The following is a 23,392-nucleotide window of genomic DNA, read 5'->3' on the forward strand; positions in this document are numbered from 1 at the left end:
CTTTTCCCAGTCTTTCAAGTCTCTCCTCCATAGGGAAGCTATTCTATACCCCTAGTCATTTTTGTTGGCCTTCTCTTTATCTTTTCCAATTTTAATATCTTTTTTGAGATGGGTTGACTAGAAAGGAACCTGGTATTCAAGATGTGAGCAGACTCTAGACTTAAACAAAGGCATTATGAGATTTTTCTGTTTTATCTATCTCTTTCTTAAATGAATTTTAACATGGTTAGCTTTTTTGACTATTACTGTATGCTGAGCAGATGTTTTTAAAGAGTTATCCACCAAGACTTCTTGATCTTTTTATTGAGCGGTGATGGCTAATTTAGGCTCCATCATTCTGTGTGTAGTTGGGATTATGTTTTCAATATGCATTACTTTGCATTTATCAGCATTGAATTCCATCTGCTCTTTTGTTGCCCACTCACCCAGTTTGGTGAGATCCCTTTAACTCTTTGCAGTCCTTAGTAACTAGGGGTATGTCTACACTACCACCCTAGTTCGAACTAGGGTGGTTAATGTAGGCAACCGGAGTTGCAAATGAAGCCCGGGATTTGAATTTCCCGGGCTTCATTTGCATATTGCCGGGCGCCGCCATTTTTAAATGTCCGCTAGGTCGGACTCCGTGCCCGCGGATTCACACCGCACGAACTAGGTAGTTCGGATTAGGCTTCCTATTCCGAACCACTGTTACTCCTCGTGGAATGAGGTGTACCGGTAGTTCGGAATAGGAAGCCTAAGCTGAACTACCTAGTTCGTGCCGTGTGTAGCCGCGGGCACGGAGTCCGAACTAGCGGACATATAAAAATGGCGGCGCCCGGCAATATGCAAATGAAGCCCGGGAAATTCAAATCCCAGGCTTCATTTGCAACTCCGGTTGCCTACATTAACCACCCTAGTTCGAACTAGGGTGGTAGTGTAGACATACCCTAGGACTTAACTATCCTTAGTAACTTTGTATGGCCTGTAAACTTAGTCACCTCCCTATTCACCTCTTTTTCCAGATCACTTATAAATATGTGGTACAGCACTGGTCTCTGTGTTGTATGACAATTATATATTCCCACCAAGGTGTTGTCAGTAGCCTCCCCAGGAATTGAAATTAGGGGGGGTGTTCAAATTTACAAGGGGGTGTCAGGGCCGATGAAGGGTGACACTGTGAGGGTGAAGGTGGGCTGTATGGCACCATAGTTCACAAAACTGGGGAGGTGTTGGGGAAATTCAGGGGGGGTATACACCCCCATAGGGGAGGTGTAGAGAAATCCCTCACCTTGTGATATAATATCATGTACCGATCCAACATCAGTATGAAGAGACAGGGTCTGGAAAGACCCTCATTGACCTCAACGGATCAGGCTTACAATGACACTGCTGCCATGAAGAGGTTGAAATGAATCAAGAGCCTAAGAGTATACTGCAAAGAAAAACCCATGGCACCAAGTTGCAGAGCCCAGCTTAACCCCTTGACTTGGGCTGATGTGTGCTAAGAGAAAGGGCTATAAGTGCCAGGTGCTTAGCTTTTGATGTCATTAGGTGGTTGAATGTAGTGTCCTAATTATACCAAAAGCTAAGTACTGGGCACTTACAGCCCACTCTATTAGCCTTGTTTAGCACGGATACTCTACTTGACAAGACTTCCCCACTCTTTTCCCTCCCCATCCCTTCTTTTTCTGCCGTTTTTGTACATCTGGGCCCATCACTCCAGTCATCTGAACTGGGTTGTGCCCACAAAAGCTCATGATACCATCTTGTTAGTCTAAGGTACTTCAGGACCATTTGTTGTTCCTTTAGGGTATGTCTACACTACCACCCTAGTTCGAACTAGGGTGGTAATGTAGGCAACCAGAGTTGCAAATGAAGCCCGGGATTTGAATTTCCCGGGCTTCATTTGCATCTCGCCGGGCGCCGCCATTTTTAAATGTCCACTAGTGCGGACTCCGTGCCGCGTGGCTACACGTGGCACGGACTAGGTAGTTCGGACTAGGCTAGTTTCATGAGGAGTAACGGTAGTTTGGACTAGGAAGCCTAGTCCGAACTACCTAGTCCATGCCACATGTAGCTGCGCGGCACGGAGTCTGCACTAGCGGACATTTAAAAATGGCGGCGCCCAGTGAGATGCAAATGAAGCCTGGGAAATTCAAATCCTGGGCTTCATTTGCAACTCCGGTTGCCTACATTACCACCCTAGTTCGAACTAGGGTGGTAGTGTAGACATACCCCTAGTTACAGATGAACACGGCTACCCCTCTGAGACTTTCAATTGGTGGTGTGAGAATTCAGGACTTGGAAGATCCAGCTGGAATTGTATTGTAATCCAAAGTTGGATGTGGAAAACACCTGTGAAATTTGAGATTATACTATTTGGAAGTGAGGGCAATTCTACCTCTAAGGGTCCGAGTGGCCACTGGACCCCAGGTACAGTAATTCCTCACTTAAGACTATAGATGTATTTCTGAAAATGTTCGTGCTAAGTGAAAACGTGCTATGCGGGGTCAATTTTCCCATTAAAAATAATGGAAAACATGGGGGTTGCATTTCAGGTGGTGGTGGCAAAGTCAGTTTTTTGTTGGTGCTGGGTCGTCAATGTCAGCATTAGATATCTAGCAACACAAGTCGCCATGGTTTGTTAAAATACAAAGATAAACACGAGTGAGCGGAAGAGCACTGTGATCACGTGTATTCATCCACTCATGCATATTACCACTGTTTTCACCAACTGATTCTGCTGCATGAAGTAGTCCGCCACTTGATTATTTTCGTGTTATTTCAGGGACAGTTGTGTTATTCAAAAAAGTCCCCTAAAAATAAAATCGTGCTATTGCAAAAATGTGTTTAGCGAGCATGTGTTAAATGAGTAATTACTGTATTGTGACTTTTTAGAAGGCTCTAACAAAATGAAATTCAGTGGTTGTGCTTTGCCTTTACTCACTCTGAATCAGACCCTTCTGTGTTCTAGTTAATGCTACTACACTCCCTTTAAAAATAACTAAACAAATATAAAACACAATTAAAATTGCTTGACATTTTCTATATAGCCATAAGAAAAATGGTCTTCATAATTGCTGGCTGAGCGAACCCTAAATAATCAAGTATTCTATAGATGCGTGCTGTTTACTAGAATGTTTCCATTGAGTGTAATAATGTTCACCTATATATTTCATCCAGCATAATCAATGTGTGTGTGTGTGAAATATGACTAAATTATGACTGCAAAATGATTGAACTAATGTTTTATTGAGATTTCAAAGAGTGCTTGTATATTTTAAAGGCGTGAATAAAACATGATTTGCAATGAATAACTTGGTGCCCCTTAAAATAAATCTCATATTTGCTGATTCCTTTTTTTTTCAAGTGCACCAACATTGCATTGCATTCCTTACCACAGATAAATATTAATTAATCAGTAATGAAAGTTTAGAGATTTATGGCACAGTCTGTCTTGTTCCAGTCTGATATGAGACTGATTGCTGTCATAAAGTAGCTTGGAGGAAAAAGGTTATACTATGGAAGCTTAAGAGGAAAAGGATTTAGAAGTTTCCTTTTTTGCGTTAGATGACTGTTAAATAGAGGCGCTTTTTCTGGGCCTCACTTAGCAATCTCAGACAATGTTCTAGGAAAAGCTCATTATGATAATGTATTCTCCTGTCCCTCTTCTCCGGAACATGTGCAAAATGATCATCTGAAGAGAAGATAACTTTTTAATTGCATATTCCCCATTGTTAATAACAGTGGCATTTGCTGATGTAGAATTTCTTGTGCCACTGAAACTCTGGCCTCAGTGAAGTTATTCCTTATTGATGGGAGTGAGAGAGAGGCAAATCAGGACCAAAGAGGGCAGATAGCTTTGTTTCATGGAGAGACAAATAGAGACTTGTTTGCATAGCGCCATAACGTGCTTTACAGGGATGTGATTTCTATAACATACTAACACAGTGCATGTGAATTGGTCCCTGATATGTGCTGTTTCAAATAGCTGTGCACTAGGGAGCACCAGACTTCACTTCATACACATTAACATTAGGGATGTGAATGGGAACCGGGTGATGCTTATTGGTACCCTGGGGAGCAGCCCTCTGCCTGAGGCTGCCTGTGGATGGAGGGCTGTTCCAGCCACGCACGGCTAGCTCCAGGAGCAGGCAACAGCCCCTGCGTGGGTGGCTGGAAGCCCGGTGGGTTGGGGAACTGGAGGGGAGAGATCTTGCTGGTTGGTTAACTGGTTACACATTAGGTCAAACTAACGTTTAACTGATTAACGGGGCGTTTGCATCCCTAATTAGCGTGCTTTAAAAATCACCTCCCCCCACCATAGAGTTCACTACCCTACTGGGCAGACCAGCCCTCAAGCAGCAGAACCTGATTGTCCACCATCTTGCACCTCATGCAGCCCTGTCCTCCCATGTGACGTGGGTATAAAATGTCACTGGACCGGAGGAATAGCATCACCAGCCAGCTTCACGCTAGTGTAAATGGCCCAAGATAGGGGGAGTTGGCTGTGTGGTACTCGGTGACTTGGTGTTAAATGGTTAAGGCCTGAGCTTCAGGCACAAGAACATCTGGCTGATGGAGGCTTGTGTAGCACAGCTGTCAGTAATGTTCCTTTGCACTGATGCAGGACCTGTCATGCTAGTATCTTAAGTCACACAAGGCCTAATAGATAAAGGTTCCTGATATCCACGATTACTGGTGCTGATTGGGGGCAGGGGAGAGGAGGGCAGGGAAATCCACCTGGACTTCAGAGCTCAGCTAGTAGGGCTTTCCCTCCCTTTTAGAGTGGAAAGGGTTGCCTCATGGCAAGGGTGCCGTCCTGAGACTGGAGGTCAATTCTTTGCTTTACCGTCCACAGCCTTCCAAGCCCCCTCGTGTCCCTGTGCCTCCGTTTGCTCCTAACCTAGAGGGATGTGATTAGGATCAATGCCTTACTAGGGGCGTGTCTACACTCTTGAGAAGACAGACGCTCCAGAGGTTGAGCTTTCAGAGTTCCATTTAGGGGGTCTAATATGGACCCGTAAATCGAACGCTGAAGTCAGCCCCCACCAACATCCGGTCTTCCTCCTTCAGTGAGGAGTAAGGGAAGCTGATAGGTGCTTATGCTCCCAGCAGCCTCCCGCTGGGTGGACGCCACCACAGCTCAGCTTATGTGTAGATGTAATTATGTGCCTTAAACCGACCTGCTTGGTCTAGTATAGACCAGGCCCCAGAGACTCCAAGGTGCTCAGATATCTGATGCCCATTACCAGACTGAGTACCCGATACAGAGTGATGTCCATTTTGACTAATGGGAATGCTGAGTCAAAAATGAAAAGGCCTATTCGAGGTCCCAGACGTAGCGTCAGCCCCGAGCTTTATTCATCCTCCTGTCTGTGTGTGTGCGCACGGTGCCAAGCATTGTAGTATCTGAGCCTGAGGCTTCTAACTCCCATCTCTGTCCCTCCAATGCTTTTTCCCCAGTACGGCTACCTAAGCCCTAAAGAAAACTCTCACTTACCCTTTCTTTCGCTGGATGGCAGTGCAAGTCACCGACAAGATGAATATGATCACGACAGCACGGCTACGATGGCACTTAAAACAATAGCAGCGAGCCGGATGTTTGGCTGTGGCTGGGCAGTATCAATGAGCATTTTCTCTGTAAACGCTAGCGATCCATTATTTGGCTCTGGAGTGACGCCCAGGAGTTTACACATCAGTGGATAAATGTGAATACTGTCAAAGGGCTCAGCTGAGTAATTCTGTTTGAAATCTGGGCCAAAGGCTCTGAATATTGTCTTCATGTCCATATCCTCATTATCAAACCCATGGTCTCCTTTGTTAATGTACAGTATTATCCTCTGAAAGAAAACAACAATCAATTAATCTTAGCTTCAGCTAGTCCCTTGCATCTCCAAGCCTTGCGTCAGTCCTAGCTTTCCATACAGCAGTCACTTAGTCCTACCTGAAGATGCGTCTGCGTCTGGGATGAAATACAGCTGCTGGGTAACAACACACAACAATGTGAACAAATTTAAGAGGTAGTGAAAGAAGAATGAGGCTAATGGCATATTAGGGTGCATTAGGAGGAGCATTGTCAGCAGATCTAGAGAAGTGATTATTCCCCTTTATTCGGCTCTGGTGAGGCCACATCTGGAGCTCGTCTACACTGGCCCCTTTTCCGAAAGGGGCATGCTAATTTCACAGGTCGTAATAGGGAAATCCGCGGGGGATTTAAATATCCCCCGCGGCATTTAAATAAAAATGTCCGCCGCTTTTTTCTGGCTTTTAGAAAAGCCGGAAAAGAGCGTCTACACTGGCCCCGATCCTCCGGAAAAAAGCCCTTTTCCAGAGGATCTCTTATTCCTACTTTGAAGGAAGGGCTTTTTTCCGGAGGATCGGGGCCAGTGTAGACGCTCTTTTCCGGCTTTTCTAAAAGCCAGAAAAAAGCGGCGGACATTTTTATTTAAATGCCGCGGGGGATATTTAAATCCCCCGCGGATTTCCCTATTACGACCTGTGAAATTAGCATGCCCCTTTCGGAAAAGGGGCCAATGTAGACGTAGCCCTGGAGTATTGTGTCCAGTTCTGGGCCCCCCACTATAGAAAATATGTGGATGCATTGGAGAGGGTCCAGCGGAGGGCAACCAAAATGATTAGGGGGCTGGAGCACATGACCTATGAGGAGAGGCTCAGGAGTTTGGGTTTGTTTAGTCTGCAGAAGAGAAGAGTGAGGGGGGATTTGATAGCAGATAACTTTTCCTGAAGGAAAGTTCCAAAGAGGATGGAGAGAAGCTGTTCTCAGTAGTGACGAATGGCAGAACAAGGAGCAATGGTCTCAAGTTACAGTGTGGGAGGTCTAGGTTGGAGATTAGGGAAAAACTATTTCACTAGGAGGGGGGTGAAGCACTGGGATGAGTTACCTACGGAAGTGGTGGAATCTCCATCCCTAGAGGTTTTTAAGTCTTGGCCTGCCAAAGCCCTGGCTAGGTTGATTTAGTTCGGATTGGTCCTGCCTTGGGCAGGGGGCTGGACTTGATGTCCTTCTGAGGACTCTTCCAGCTCTATGATTCTATAAAAGAAAATACCCCAGGCAGCTGAAAATAAGGCGACTGAGGGAGGCGGAAGACAATTCCAATAAGAAAAGTGTGAAGAACAGTCCTAGGTTCAAGAACATGCTTTGGAGTTTGCTAATTGATGCACTTGGTAGGCGTAACACCGAGCTGTGACAATTCCAGCTCCTCTCTCTTAGATATTGAATTCCAGGTAGCACCCCCAAAGTAGACCCAGTATTTTTGCTTGGTTAAAATATGCTGCCGAAATGTCAAACTCAGACAATGGTCAGAACACCCGACTCCCCTGTGGGTGGTGAGTAATGCACACCGTATCCTGCCTTGTGCTGGCTACCCAGATCATGTGCGAGTCAGCACTCTCCCTAAGCCTATGAGATTACCTTCCATCTAGCTGCTGGCATGAGTAGAGCTTTGGCATCCCCTCCACCACACACTGGCTTGCATGGCTATGCTGGCACAGTGGGGAAAGTATAGGTAGCAACCTTCTGCAGGAGAAGCATCTGCACAGCTGGAGAGCTGGGAGGCAGATTGTGACCTTGAAAGTCCCAATCTCCTTTCTGAAGTGCTCCTGGAGCAGCACCAAGATGCTTTGCCTCCCGCTGGGGGCTCAAGGGGAAAGCCACAGACAAGCTCCCTGGTGTTAACAGTAGGAGGTTGTGATAATGTCATTGCCAAAAGCAACACGGGCTGTAAGCGTCATTCCAGCAAAGCTTTGCACTCTGCTACTGGCTTTCCCCTGATTCCCGAATCCATTTTCCCCACAGAAAGGGGGACTTAGGAAAGTCTTAGGAAGGGAAGGTTTGCATTGGTAAAATACCTGCAGTGATCCATCGCAGAAAATGGGGATTGCTCCAAAAATGTTACAGTGCAATTTACCAGAACTGTCTGATGCAAAGATGTGCAATAGTCTAATCTAAATCTCCCTTCGGATTTAAATTCTAACCAGGAGTGGTCAGCAAGCGTTAGGAACTGCCTCACTGGCTGCTGAGCATCCCAGAACGTAGCTGTAGGCTCATTAGTTTGGCTCAGATGAAGCTGACGATACCTCCTGAGGACAAAACTGGAAGGTACCGTGTAGAACAGGGTTTCCCAACCTATGGGTCAGACCCCAAATATGGGTCACCATTACATTTCAAAAGGGTCACCTAGTGTCTCCCCAGGTGGCTCTGCCCCCTAGCTCCCCCCATTTTGAATTGCCTTGGGTCACCAAGTCTTCCTGAATTGTCAAAATGGGTCCCCATCTGGAAAAGGTTGGGAACCGCTGGTGTAGACTATATAGAGCATTTGTCTACCACTTTTAGGACAAGCTCCGTAGCTGTTTGTCTCCCCCAAATCTGTCCTGTAACTGTCAGCCCAACAGAGGGAGAAATACCCATATAAATATGGGCAAATGGATATTTGTTGCATAGCAATATCCATGTGAGGAAAATAATAGTGGTTTTACCCAGGGATTACAGGAATCCCTATTTTGGCAATGAGGCAGAACTGCCACCTTAGTATGATTTTTAGAGTCCTGGAGGGGATATTCCATTCTAGCACTCTAAGGATTATTTTTCAATATCCAATGGAAACAAATTACTCACAATTCAGCCTCATTCTATAAATGGGTAAACCGAGGCACAGAGCCATCTCCCAGAGTCTCTCTCACAGCAAAAGAGAATAGAGATAAAAGAGAATAGTATCCGAGACACCAGACTTCCACTGACTTTTTTCTCTTCTCGCTGGACAACCCCATCACATCTACTGTATCATTTGTGCTAGGTTTCTAAATCAAAAAAACTCCAACAGAGTAAAAACTGGTGTGTTTTGTTGTCTGGGGTAGTTGAAGTTTAGTTACAGTTTCCTTTCAGTTGCTCATAACTTTCTCAAACACACTTCATGCATGTCCGCCGTGGAAAGGAGAACTGGTGCATCCCTGAACACGCCGTCGCTAAAATTCACAGGTCCCCTTTCTCTTGAAAAAAAGCGAATGCTAGGCTGAAGCTTAAGAGGACATGAGGCAACGCCACAAGAACAGACAAAGTCAGTACGGCGTGGAGAGATAAGTGAACTACAGCAGAAGTTAGAAGGGGGAGGAAAGAGGAATAAATGCCAGAGGGGAAAGTCCATTAAATAAAATGGTTTCACTTAAGGTAGAGAGGCCCAGTGCTGGCTGGCAGATAGGTATCCACTTGCTGCCACTTCCCAAGGAAGCGAGCAAGAGGGTGAGGGAATAAGGAAGCAGGGTTTGAGGCACTCTCCGAAGAGCAACAGGGAACTCTCTGGAGGGACATCCACAAGAGACAGAGATGGTTCTGAGGCAGAGTTCTGTGCTGAATTAACAAAAATGGGCCTGTAGCTTGAACTGAGCAACATCGAAGCCACTGACAACTCTAAAGTGAAACCTTGTGGGGGGGTGGGGGAGAGAGAAAAAGTTGCCTGTGAAAGTCTTTTGCTAGCCAGGGGCCCATTCCACAAGCACGTAGGCCCCTTGCTAAACAGACTATGAATAAAATTAACTGTGGTTTAAAATGGCTGAGTCTCCTCTTAAAAATGGTTTCCACAAGAACAATGAAGACTAAGTTTGGAAAGATGGGATGGTTAGTTTATAAAAGGAGCAGGCTAGGGACTATTTGGGACATCTGAGCATTAAGAAATCAGGTGAGTTCCTACTTAATATTTTCATTAGCACTAGAAAAACAGTATTAATGAAGCTGGGGGAGGCATGGTGGGCAGGAGATAATGCAGAAGGGATGTGAATAGACTAGACATTGGACACAGTAAATAACAATGAGATTCAAGTTAGAAAAATGCAAATAAATACAGTTGGGGAAAGATAACCCCAAACACACATGCTGCATGAGGAGAACCTGGAAAGCAATAAAGCCCTTGGTATGACAGTGGGCTGTAGGTGAGATGAGTTTGGTGTGTAACATGGCAGTAAAATACAGTGATGGTTGTCACATTTAAGGGTTCCATATGCTATGCAGGGTGGGATGTGTGTGTGTGTGTGTGTGTGTGTGTGTGTGTGTGTGTGTGTGTGTGTGTGTGTGAGAGAGAGAGAGTTTCTCTCTGTACAGTTCTTGGGAAAGCCACATCTAAATTACTACTTTTGATTGTGGACCCCCTACAATCAAATGCTGAGAAACTGGAGGGGGTTCAGGGAAGGGCTGTGTGAGCATGGAGCTGGAGGATCACAAAGGAAGGAACACAAGAAGTAAATGTTGTATAGGGTAAGCGACAGGATTGTTGGTGGGGACATGGTTGGCATGCGGAAATACAAAGAGAGAGAACTGGTTTAGGATGTGCAAATAAGTAGAGAGGGTGACCAGAGAATAGAATGTAAAATCAGAACAGGGGTGGGGAGTAAGAGGCACCTATATAAGACAAAGTCCCAAACATTGGGATTCTACCTATAACATCAAAACACCTGGTCACAAGAAGTCAGAAGTAATAGGGTGAAACTGACATTGAACTTCTGACAGTGAAATGTTAGGTTGTAGAATAGGATTCCTAGCAAAGTTGTCCCATCACTTGGACAATTTCAAACCAAGCTGGAATAGAGGACTAGGTCTTTTTACGGTCAACTTCTTAAATTCCATGTTTGGTATAAGGACTAGAACCTCCACTGAGGTCAAGGCAGCTCTTTCAGTTTGCATCACAGAGGCCAGAACTCGGAAAGATCAGCCTCATGGGAATATTCTCCCACTCCACTCAGCCCAGGAGTGAAGGTGTCGGCCTTGGGAAATGGATGAGCTCAGCCAAGCTGTGCATATGTAGCATTTGCTCTTCCGAAGAACGTTCATGATACATTTTCAGCTGTTCTGAACTCAGCTATCAGTAACTGAGCCTCCTTTAACAGCTGTCTCATTTAAATACATTAAAAAGTCATAGAGCTATCGTAATGCATGTGCACCTCTGCATTTAAAAAACCTCAACTTTCAGTCTGCTCCACTGATCTTCAAAACTGCTTTACTTTTTAAGATTCAGTGAGAGCTACTATGCCGTCAGGTTTGCAGCTGGTGGATCCAGTTTTTCTGGAGTTGCTTGATCACAAAAATTGTAACTTATTCATAGGTGCATAAATCAAATCTAGCTCACCCAATGCCTCTCAAATGCTTCAGACAATTGCAAATTTGGACTATGACCAAGACAGATACGTTTCTGCATAAAATAGATTTAAGAAAATAATACAGTGAAGCAATGGAGGTATGCATGATGAAAGTCTTAATTGATTTGCACACTCAATCTGAGGCTTATGCAAAATGGGTCTTTTTTAAACTAAGAACAACTAACTGACAAGTTGCAGAAGCCTGGCAATTCATCTGAAGCCAGATGGTGATGCAATTGGAATTTTAGTTGGTGGGAGTTTTGTCTGAGTGCGGATGAAGTCTTTGGCTCACAACAAGCACAGTACTGAAGAGATGATATCATGGGTGAAGATACTGTTTCTCTTCCCGAAAAGAATAATAGTTTAAAAACAAGCAATCCCCAAGTGCATGACAGTGGGATGAGAGAAAAACAAAATGCTAGAGACTGTATGGGCATGTCTACACTACAGCATTATTTTGAAATATCTAATTTCGAAATAGTTAATACGAAATAGCTTATTTCAAAATAACCTGTCTACACACGAAACGCATTTCGAAATAGTGTTTTTCTATTTCGAAATAGCGCATTCACAGTGAGTGGACGTTGAACCGCATTTAAGGCTGTTTGGAACCAGTTCCGGCAGGGCATCAGGTCAGAAGTTGCCTTGTGGCCAGGGCGGCCAGCAGGGCACCCTGGGAAGGGCTGGAGGCCCCCTATTTTGAAATAAGCATCTACACAGCACTTATTTCGAAATAGCAATTTTGAAATTGGCACTATTCCTTGTGGAATGAGGTTTATCAATTTCGAAATAAGCCCTCCGCTATTTTGAGTTAATTTCGAAATAACGGAATGGCTGTGTAGACGCTAGGATAGTTATTTCAAAATAATGGCTGTTATTTCGAAATAACTTTGCTGTGTAGTCACATACCCTACATGACTGAGTTCTGTAAAGGATCATGTCCATTTGCTGTCTACATAATTAATTGTGTAAACTTCCCCAGGAAACGAATCTGCTGTGAAAAATCTATCAATTGCTTTGTGTCGTTAAACTGACAAACTTACAGGTGAACAGTGTCTCACCAGAATCCTTACACCTGCCCGTATTTTGAGATTCAGCTTACTTACTCTTTCAGATGTACTATGTGAGGCATGGCATTCAGATGCCATAGCATATTAAAATGAAGATGGAAAGATGTACTGAACATATCACTCGTACTGGCCTTCACAGATTAAGATGCTGGCTCAATATAAAGTTTACTGGAACTCATTTAGGGCTCAAATCAATATTGGGACCTTAGGATTTTTTCTTAACCCTTCAGTCTCCCTTTTCGCTCTGTTTCTCCAAGTGAACATCTCAAAAAGAGCTGGCATTTAAAATCCACCCCCCCATAACTTAATTGTCCATAAGGTTCTATTTGTCGGAGGTCATAAGGCAAACACATTTTACCAAATTCCAAATCAGAGCCCTCAAAGACTAAGTAAAATGTGTGGGGTCCATGTGGCTTCATGGCAAACCTCGCGTGACTCACTTTGTGTGATCATTGTTTTGTGGGACCATGAGATCATGTAATCTGATCGGTATAGCACAGACTGGGGTACTGATCTCAGTTGTTCTTGTACTGACCCCAGTTTCCTGTGTGTGACTGAATTAGGGGTGGGGAACTTCCAGCAGGGGGACTGGATGCGACCCCCTGAGGCCCCCCATGTTGGGGAGCCTGTGCTGGTGTTCCTGCCCCCCTGCGACCCACCCACAGGGCTAGAGTGCACAAAGTCCACTAGTCAGGGCCCCCAGACTGTGGCGTGCAAGGAGAATGTGAGGAGGGTCTTTTTCCTTCTCAGTCAGAGGCTTCTCACTTGTGTGCGGCCCCCGATAGATTTGTCTGTGGGCCGGCGGCCCCCGGCCCAGAAAAAGTTCCCCATCTCTGGACTAATTCATGTCTTCCACAAAGGTCCCCAGTTTTGACTGGAAGACATCCAATGATGGAGACTCCATTTCATCCCTTGGTAGCAATGAAAATATTGTGAAAGTGGAATTGCTATTTTCCTGTAATTAATAGAGGAGAAAATAGCATGCACACGTTTATTGATAGAGGAGTTGCTCTAAGAACCGCAGTCATGGACCAGTACCCCATCACACTAAGCACTGCGTAAACATCAGATTAACAAAAAGAAGTCCCTGCCCCAAGAGGCTACAATCGGTACCCTGGATTTAATACATCCTCATTACAGTTTGGACCTCCCTGGTCTGGCGCCCTTGGGACCGGAGCTGTCCCAGATCAGGGAGTTTGCTGGACCAGGGGAGGTCAGTTCTCCACTTCTGACTGCTCCGTTCCTGGGCTCCTCTCCCTGGGTATGTCTACACTACCCTCCTAGTTCGAACTAGGAGGGTAATGTAGGCATACCGCACTTGTAAATGAAGCCCGGGATTTGAATTTCCCGGGCTTCATTTGCATAAGCGGGGAGCCGCCATTTTTAAAACCCCGCTGGTTCGAACCCCGTGCAGCGCGGCTACACGGGGCTTGAACTAGGTAGTTCGGACGAGGTGTACCGGTAGTTCGGAATAGGAAGCCTAGTCCGAACTACCTAGTTCGAGCCCTGTGTAGCTGCGCTGCACGGGGTTCGAACCAGCAGGGTTTTAAAAATGGCGGCTCCCCGCTTATGCAAATGAAGCCCGGGAAATTCAAATCCCGGGCTTCATTTACAAGTGCGGTATGCCTACATTACCCTCCTAGTTCGAACTAGGAGGGTAGTGTAGACATACCCCCTGGGGTGCCCTGCCTCCCAGTCCTGCTGCTGCACGGTGTTTCCCGGGATTACTGGCTGGGGCTCTCCAGCACCGCTGGCCCTGCTGCTGCCGGGGGTTCCCCAGCCTGGGCCACCTGGCCATCCCGCCCTACTGCTGGGGTCACCCTGCTGACACTGGGGATTCTGCGGGTTCCCTGGCTAGGGCTTCCCGCCTCCGCCAGCCCTGCTTCAGCTGGGGGTCCCCTGAGGAGGCTACCCGGTCACCCCGACCCTGCTGCCACTGGGAGTTTGCCAGGATTCCTGGCTGGGGCCACCGGGCTGCAGGTAGCTGGGCTGCATCCAGGGGTTCCCCAGCCAGGGCTCCCCCACCATGTGGCCTCGCTAATGCTGGGGGTTCCCCGGGCAGGGCAAGATGCTACCTGGCCCAGCCAGGACTCCCCAGCACCTGCGTTGCTCTGGGGCTCTTTTGTCCAGCAACATCTGTGGCCCTGCTTTACCATGGATGTTGTCGGACCAGAGAGACTTGGATTTGGGAGTTTCAACCTGTACCAGCACTAGAAACATTTTTTTTTTTATGGAGCAAATCCAACCCCAATTACAGCTGATGAGCAACACTGTAAGGCGACTAGTCTGTGCAGTCTTCTAAAGGTTACTCTGTGACTGCCAAGAAACGTGACTGTGGCTTTAGATTCAATAATGAACTCACCGAATTAACACTGTAACCAAGGTCGCCATAAACAAGGATCGGTAAAACTCGTTCGTGTTTTGCATAGTGGAAATGTTCAGGAAACTCTTCTTTTTTATACACTTTTAGATGAGGATGAGCATTCTTCAGTGCCTGGTAAATTTCCTCCTGTTTTCCTGCCTTGGGGGATATCATCCCAAAGCCCCCATAGTCCAGTATGTCAAACTTGGTCAAGTTTCTGAATTTGATGTAGTTGGACAATAATATCTCCTGTACTGCAGGCTTCTTTTTTACTGTGGTCATTCCATGATCGGAAGTAATGATGACATTCAACTTCTCCTTCAAGCTGTGTTTCTCAATAGCTTCCACAAGGTAGCCAATGGTCCTATCAATCTGTTGAATAATAAGCTTTCTGTCTTCTGTTTCAGGACCCTTTTTGTGCCCTACCTGGTCAGGTTCTCCATAGTAAAGGGTGACAAAATCAAAGTTCTCTTTGGTAAACCAGCTCATAACCATGTCAATGTTCTCTCTCCACTCGGTCTCATTGCTGTCAGGGTGATCAAACGACTCTACGAGAGTTCTGTGGACCGGCTGCCCCTTGTAAGTTGCACCACCGCCAGGATAATGGAATGAGGCTGTTTTTTTCCCCTGAAAAATTGAATAAATGGAAGGTGATATTTGTACTGTGTTAATAACAGGGCAAAATCTATAATGTCAATTACTTCTGACAGCTGTGTACTATACAAGTGTATTAAACAGATTTCAGAACATGAGAGCTAAATGTACTGTATGATCGGAATATAAAACTCAAGAAAAATGCAAATGAACATAGCTCTTACGACTAATACAAAGTGTAGCTCTTTAAAAATAACTGCACATAATTTGATGACATGTGGAAAAAGCTTGCAGTCTTATCTTAGTTCTTCAGGGATGGGTAGACTGGATGTACATATCCACTTTTACCCCTTCTTCCGCTCCAGTTGTTTCCCCAACTCCCTCCTCATCTCCCCCTAAAAAAATCACTGCTATACATATTATTGACATGTTAGTGGTAGACTCAGAACAAACAGGTCAAGTTATGAATAAATATGGAAAACAAATTATCTTCTACCAGACTCCCTCTATTCAGTTACCCCCATTCAAAAAAGGATTGAAGTCCTCTGGCGGTGAATCACGAAAGAAGCTGCAATGAGGAAGATTTCAGGCTGTACATCTGGAACTGATTGATTGATTCCACAGTCAACCTGTGGAACTCCTTGCCAGAGGATGTTGTGAAGACCAGGACTTTAACTAGGTTCAAAAAATAACTAGATAAATTTGTGGAGGAGAAGCCCATCAATACTTATTAGCCAAGATGGGTAGGAATGGTGTCCCTAGCCTCTGTTTGTCAGAGGCTGGAAATGGTGACAGGAGAAGGATCATGTGATGATTCCTTGTTCTGTTCACTCCCTCTGCGCATCTGGCATTGGCCACTGTTGGAAGACAGGACACTGGGCTAGATGGACCTTTGGTCTGACCCTGTATGGCTATTCTTATGTAAAAATGGCATGAAATACATCTTTAATGAATTATGTGCACTTCTGGATGGTAGAATATTAGTGTGTGCAATTCAAAGAAACTAGAAATATTGAAGAACAAAACAAGGAGGAAGCGAGCATTTGGTTTGGGTTGTGTGGGAACATTGACATGGGCAAAGGGAGACTGGGAGTTGAGAATTATAATTAGGAAAAGGCTTGAACTGCTAACTTGGGATCTGAATCCAGATCCAACTCACGTGAGGTTCAGAGAGACTTGCATCTTTGTTTGCCCTTTTATAATGATAAACTAGAGTCACATCGTTGCTTCCAGAAATGCCAAGTCCAAATACTGAACATTCATGAATCAGGGTCCCAACATCATGGGACTAAGTAATACAAATAAGTGATGTTGGGATGTTTTAAGTTGTCGTCTTGCTCTGAAGTGATTGGTGTTCATTTTTTCCAGCTTTCCTCTGCCACCTTGAGGGCCAGAAATGGAATCCTTAATGAAAGCAGGGACCATCATGAAATAACATGACACCAGGATCTGGGGCTTTAGGAAATATGGGTATGTCTACACTGCCACCCTAGTTTGAACTACCGTTATTCCTCATTGCAGGAGGAGTAACGGTAGTTCAAATTAGGAGCTTTAATTCGAACTACCTAGTCCGTGCCGCGTGTAGCCGCGGGCCAGGAGTTCGAACTACGGGGCATTTAAAAATGGCGGTGCCCGGGAACATGCAAATAAAGCCTGGGATATTTAAATCCCGGGCTTCATTTGCAAGTTCGAATGCCTACATTAGCCACCCTAGTTCGAACTAGGGTGGCAGTGTAGACATACCCTACATAGAATAATATGAAAGAAATGATAAAATCATGAGAATTGGTACTGTGGAGATGAATATGGATCATGGCACAGCTGCAACCATATTACATAATGCTGCGTTTCTCAAACTGTGGGTCCCAGCCCTCCGGGGGGCAGCGAGCAACTTAGAGGAGGGTCGCAGTATGACAAAGTTTGAGAACCCCTGACATAATGTATAAACTTAAACAACACATAATTCTGCAGCACCTTAGAGCAGGGGTGGGCAATAATTTTTGACAAGGAGCCACTCCAAGATTTTGGCAAGTGATCGAGGGCCACACTCTTCCACTCCTCGCCGCTTTTGCAGATTCAGACTTACACGGCTACCCCTCTGATACTTGACTCTTCCGTGATATTAACGGAGGAGATGCGGGGTCTGGGATGGAGGTGGGTGCAGGAGGGAGTGTGGGGTAAGGGACTGGGGTGCAGGAGGGGAACTGGAGTCTGGGAGAGAGTTTGGGTGAAGGAGGCGGTTGTGACCTAAGGCAGGGGACTGGAATGCAGAGGTTTGGGATGTGACCTAGGGAAGGAGGGGATTGTGATCTGGGGCAGGAGATTGGGGTGCCAGATCTGGGCAGGGGTATGGGTGTAAAAGGGGCACAGAGGGTTTGGGTATGTTGAATGTGAGGGGAGGTAGAGGGTTGGGGTGGGAAAGGGCTGCAGTGCCAGAAGCAGGCTGTGGCCAAGAGACTTACCTGCCAGCTGCCAAACTAGCTTGCCTTCCTGCAGAGCTTAAAATGTTTCCTAGCCAGCCAGCCAGCCAGCTTGCCTGGCCATGTGCTTCATTTAATGACTGAGCCCAGGAGAGGGGGTGGTTCTTCTTGGCTGTCTGTTATTCCAATAAGCAGCTCCCATTGGCTGCTTTCTGGTCAGGAACTGGCCAATAGGATTGTGCTGGGGACAGGGCGGCTTCTGAAACTTCCCCCCTCCCCTCCAATTTTAAAATAGAAATGGAGCCCTGCAGCTGCATTTCTGCCCAGTGCGCGGGACTGTGGGGCAAGCAGGGGAGCCTGGCTGGGGCTTCCCGCTGCCTCTGTGGGCTGGATCCGGTGGCTTGTTAAAGAGAAGAGATGAGGAGGGAAGGAGAAGGAAAATAATAGAAAATATATTGTCAATTAAAGTGTCCGTGCTAAATGAGGCTAATAGAGTGGGCTATAAGTACCCCACATATTGTATATTTTTCCTTTGCCCTCCTGCAGCCTGAGGTCATAGAGCGGCCAGCTTCTCAGCCACTGTGGTCGTGTGCTAATCCGTTCAGGTTTGAGTGTGATGTTGATGGATTTGGCTTCTCTCTCTCTCGTTCTTCATGATACTTTTCTAGGTTTTTCCCTTTTCTCTTTCCAAGTGGTGTCTGTATTATCACTCACCATGGAAGCCATGTTGGGGCATTCTCAGAACCTGTCCTAAATGCGGCCTCTGTGATCAGGGTGCTGACGGCCTCCGGAGCCCCTGGGCAAGATGGGAAGGGGCTGCCTCTCTGCTCCCAGAAGGGGCGGGGCCTTGCATGGAACGGGAGAGGCTGCCTCCCCAGCCATTAGAGCTGCTCCAGGGCCCATTTAAAAGGCTGGGGCTCCAGCTGTCACAATTGGGAGCCCTGGGCCCGCTTGAATTTCTAAGCCCCAGGGCAACTGCCCTTTTTCACCCCTCCCTCTTGGTGGACCTGTCTGTAATCCTCTTACTGTATTGGATGCTTTCGATGGGTAAGATCCCCTCATTCCAAAGTGCATGCCTGGGGAAGATGTTCAGAATCCCCCAGGAAGAGTTTCTTGCAACAAAAGAAGTCCTAAGCAGAGCAAACCAATCTCGGTTGTTCATTTCCATCACTCTGTTCCATAAAGGAGGACAAAGATGGTGCCAGCATTAAAAATTTGAATTTTCGTGACAATGATGATTTTCCCAGCTCTTTAAAGTTTATTGGATGGCACCCTGGATTATTTCTAGTGATGCTCTTAGTGGGCATTCTGTTATAGACATGTAAGAAGATGCATTTTCCCACACTGTAGGCGCTTGCAATATCAATGGGCCGAATACAGACAAAGGAATAATGAAGAAGGAAGCACAAACAAGCAAAGGATTTGTATGGGACATTTGGCTATTGTCTGGTTAGCTCCAGGGTAACTGGATTTCTCTTTTAAGTTTAAATTCAAGTGGGAGATTAATTTAAAGGATGCAAGTTGAGGCCAGCCTGGGAGCAAGGGTGGATTCTGAGAGGTGAAGGTACTTTGCGTAACATGGTGTTTCCTTATCTCCAGTAAAAGCGGTTCCTTCACCTGAGAGGTGTGACGTCTAATTTGAATAGATGCATTCTACACAGGCTCCAAAATGCCCAGATTTAGACCTCAATTCATTCCACTGAAATCAGTGGCAGGAGAGCCATTGACTTCAATGAGGGGAGATCAGGAGCAGAGTCCACAAGGATGTGCACTAGAGGGCTTAGTGGAAGAAGTGGGTGTAAAGGAAGGATTGGAAGCGGCGAGAAACCTGGCATATGGGAAGTGGCAGGATGGGGAAAGGAGCCAACCTCTTGTGCCAGGATCTGTGCATTATCAGCCTTTCATTTATTATCCATGGGGCTATTGTCCAAATACGCTGGAGGCCTCGCCGCTATTAGGGTACCAGTCACTGATGGGCTTTGTGAGCATTAGCGTGAGTTTCAGCACTTTAAAAATGCTTTCCAGAGCTTAACTAATTAATCACACAAGTAGTCGATCAATAGAGTATTATCTCCGATTTACACACCCAGGCAGAGAAGTGAAATGTCAAGATCATGACCAAGAAATAGGATTAAAATGCAAGTGAGTCTCTTGCCCTTCAGTTCATCCAACTCCACTGGCCCATGTGGCCTCTTAAGCAAGTGTGGCCTTTCAGCGTGTGTTGTGTGCTGAGTAATAATGGCATGAAAGGGCTCCATACTTGTAAAACTAAACTGCAGCTCGCATTCTAGTCATGTGCACACAGACTGACTTCCTGGTACCTCTTCCAAACTTTTCTCTCCTGCAGCCTATGCTCAGGCCCAGCCAAAGAGTCTGAGGGGCCTAAGGTGGCATGTTGTGGTTGGCTGCACCATGTGGTTGGGTGGCTCCCAGCCAGGGCAGCGAGCGAGAAGCTGGGCAAGTGGGGGTGGGCGGGTGATGGGTATCGCGGGACCCTGAAGGCACAAGGCCCAAGGCAAAACACCTTGCCCTAAAGCTGGACCTGCCTGTCCTTGTTTCTCGATCCAGGCAGGTTACCACATAGCCATAATGGCTGCTTTTGGAATGGAAGTCTCCTCAGCTGCAGGCAACTGAGATCCCTGGCTGCTTCTTTGAATTGGGTCAAAGGTCTCCCAGACCTTAAGGGATCTGAGGTTGTAGGTTTCACACACCGAAAAGTCTGTCATGGACCACTGTTAGGGAAGAGGATGGCGACGAACCTATGACTTCTGGAAAAGTCCTAGTCAAAAACTTGCATCCTTTGCAATTAGTTTGCTATCTCAAGGTGTCCTCTTTTCATAACCAAAAGATCCAGAAACATACGCCCCCCTATTCTCTATTTAGTAACACTGGTTGTCACCTGTGTAACTTCTTGAACTCACTTGTGACACAGAAGTCAAATAGAGCTACATACTGAAGAACAGGATCACTGGTTTGCTATGAAAATTAAGATTAGCCATAACATTTCAGCATCCCAAAAATGAGGTGGTGGGAAGAGGCAGAAAATAAGGCTCTAATTATGCAGAAAATATCAACCAAAGGAGGAACAAAATGCAAGAGGCACATATTAAAGAAGAAAATTGCACTGGCAAAGGGCTTAGATTTCACTTTTACACACACCTAGCACACAAAGTATATTTTCATTGTTATATAATTAAGAACCTTTGATCTCTGCAATTGATCTGACATATTCCACTATGCTTCAGATTTTCCTACTTGCTTGCAAATCTCCATTGGGCTGGTAATTTTCTAGTTGCTTTTAAAGAACCCCTGTCCCAAAATATGAAAGAGGCTTTTGTCTCTTTGAATCAGAAAGTCTCAGTCTTTTACAAACTCTCAGATTATACTGTAGAGGAGTCACAAAACAACCATGTACATAATGCCAGATTCTGACTTGATGCATGTCCTGGAAAATTGAGGAAATCAAGGTTCTTTTAAAGAAAGAAACATGTCTATTTAAAAGTGTCTTTCCATTGCATGCAGTGTTGATAGCTCATTTTTTAGGTGTAGCCTATAGGTTTAGGTACATAAGGCATAGGTATGGATTAAGGCACAACTGGTAGCAGCACAACTGAAAGAAAATAATTGCAGCTCAACTTCTTCTCATTTGCACCCCTGTACACTGTGAGCAACACAACTGACTTCTGTGCAGTTGTTGCAGTTCTGTGGAGGTAACTGAGTTTGGGCTAGTGATGGGGTGGATTAAGCCCTCTGCTGGAAGCCTCATGGTCCTGCCACACCCATCCCAGGAAAGCACAGTGGAGCTCAGTCCTCTGAGCAGTCTAGAGCCAGCCAATCAGAGAGAGTACAGGGAGCAGCCAATCAGGGCCCAAGAGGGCCACATTAAAAGTTGCTGCGGAGCCTGACACAGGCAGCTCCTTTCGGGATCCAGAGAAGTGCAAATAGTGCTGCTGCCGTGCCAAAGGGAACTACAGTGCCCAGGGGTGTCAACAGTCTCTATGGGCCAGGTATGTGTGGGGCCCTGGCTCTATGCTGCCAGAAGGGGCGGGACCTGGGGCGGGGGTTTGACAAATTTTTAGCACATATATTCGGTATTTTTTGGGAAACCATCTGGCAACCCTAAGAGCAAGAAAGATGGAGTATGGACTGAGGGATAAAATTAATACAAAGGGATCACCTGGACTTTTCCACTACTAGGGTGGGGAGCCAGGTTTCGTGACTGTTCTTGGGGCAGAGCATTGTTGAGCACTTAGAGCAGTGGTCCTGGGTTCTGTCCCTGTGACCTTGAATAGGTTACTTGACATGTCTAGTGACTGAGTTTTCTGTGGTTGATACACTGAGATTTTGAGTGGAAGTGGCATGAAGGAGGCTGTAATGAGGATTCGGTTCTCTCAGGGCTGTTGTAGCGTCTCTCCTTCTGCGGAGAAGTTTTGGGAGGGGGAACCTACCCCTATAAATTAATTTATAGTATTTTGATTTAATGAAATGACTTTCAATCTAGCACTCTTCGGCACTTAATTTTTTTCTCTATTGACTTTAATTATAGATTATTAACCCAATGGTCATAAATCTGAAAAAATTGTTTCTGGTGACATTTTTTCTACATTATTTAGGATTATGGAAAGGTCAAAAATAACTTCAAAGTTAAATTTACAAAGAGAAACACCACAGGAGGCAGAAGATGCATCCTTGTTAGTTATAACATTAATAACAGAGTATTACAGAAATAACAGAAGAAAATATGATCAATACAGTGCCAGCTCAGAGCCAAATTCCAGGAGACTGTATGTTCTGTTTAGGACCAGAAAAATTAACTGAGAAAGCAATGGGTAAAATACTTTGGCTGAAATGTTTTTCACTGAAAAAGATACAGATTTGGGTTGGAACATTGTATTTTGCAAATTTGTGTCCAATTCAGTGAATTTTTTCATTCTCCTTTCCATGTAATTCTAAGTCAATCAAAATGTGTTGCTTTCACACTGGCCGAATGAAATCTTTTTGGTTTTCAATTCAAAATGACTTTTTGTTTCAAAAGTTACTTACATTTTATTTAAAAAATGAAACAAAATATTTCACTTCACCTTAAATTACACCCCCGCTTTTTGCTTTGTCACAGAATTTGAAAAATCCTTACTTAAGTCAACCCAAAGCAATCCCCTCCCCCCCAATCATTTTTCTTTTTGGATTATCAAGTACCCAAAAAATCAGCTATGCACACTGCTCTACTTTAGCTTGCTTATACTGGCTTCAAGAATTTGGCAGTTGTTGTACTATTACAGTGTTCAAAGACCCTGATTTGGGTGTCCTCACTAAGCTGGACTTTGTGTACACACAACCCAAACACATGCTGGGTGTGGGGCACTGTCCCATCTAGTGGCAGTGAGATCGCTTACTGAGAGAACAATGAGTCTACTCTACAACCAGCTGGCTTTTCGCTCAAGTGGTAGAGGCTCATGCAGTAAGTTTTAGAGGTCCTAGGTTCGGTTCTGCCCGTCAGTGATACATACACCCACAGCGAGATGCTGTTTCTGCCCAAAGAACTTAGTCTAAACAGATATGACTGGAGAAAAGGGTGGGAGGAGAAACAGAAGCACAGGAAGAGGAAGGGACTTGCCCCAGGTCACAACAGAGATGGGTGTAGAACCCAGTACCCTGACTCCCAGTTCACTGCCCTGTCCACTACATCACTGTTTCTCACGTGGTGAATCCTTTTATTCAAAACAAAAAGATTTTCACAGTCACCTCCCCTTCACATTCACTATAAAGGACGAGTGAAAACAGTTGTGATGCTGACATGGTTAATATGTGTGTGTGTGTGTTTA

The 23,392-nt window shown here is 45.5% G+C and overlaps 1 protein-coding gene across 1 annotated transcript in view; it reads right to left on the bottom strand.

Moving 5' to 3' along the window:
- Positions 1-5,488: 5,488 nt before the first annotated feature.
- The window catches only part of LOC102447344 (ectonucleotide pyrophosphatase/phosphodiesterase family member 7-like), a 43,363-nt gene continuing 25,459 nt past the window's right edge, over positions 5,489-23,392 (bottom strand). Inside the window, exons 3-4 of the mRNA XM_006124572.4 lie at positions 14,557-15,183; positions 5,489-5,822 (exon numbers count right to left, since the gene is read on the bottom strand). Of these exons, the coding sequence (XP_006124634.2) occupies positions 5,532-5,822; positions 14,557-15,183 (918 nt within the window). The 3' untranslated portion in view covers positions 5,489-5,531. The remainder of the gene's footprint in view (positions 5,823-14,556; positions 15,184-23,392) is intronic.

This window comes from Pelodiscus sinensis, chromosome 16 (assembly GCF_049634645.1).
Source record: "Pelodiscus sinensis isolate JC-2024 chromosome 16, ASM4963464v1, whole genome shotgun sequence".
NCBI lineage: Eukaryota > Metazoa > Chordata > Testudines > Trionychidae > Pelodiscus > Pelodiscus sinensis.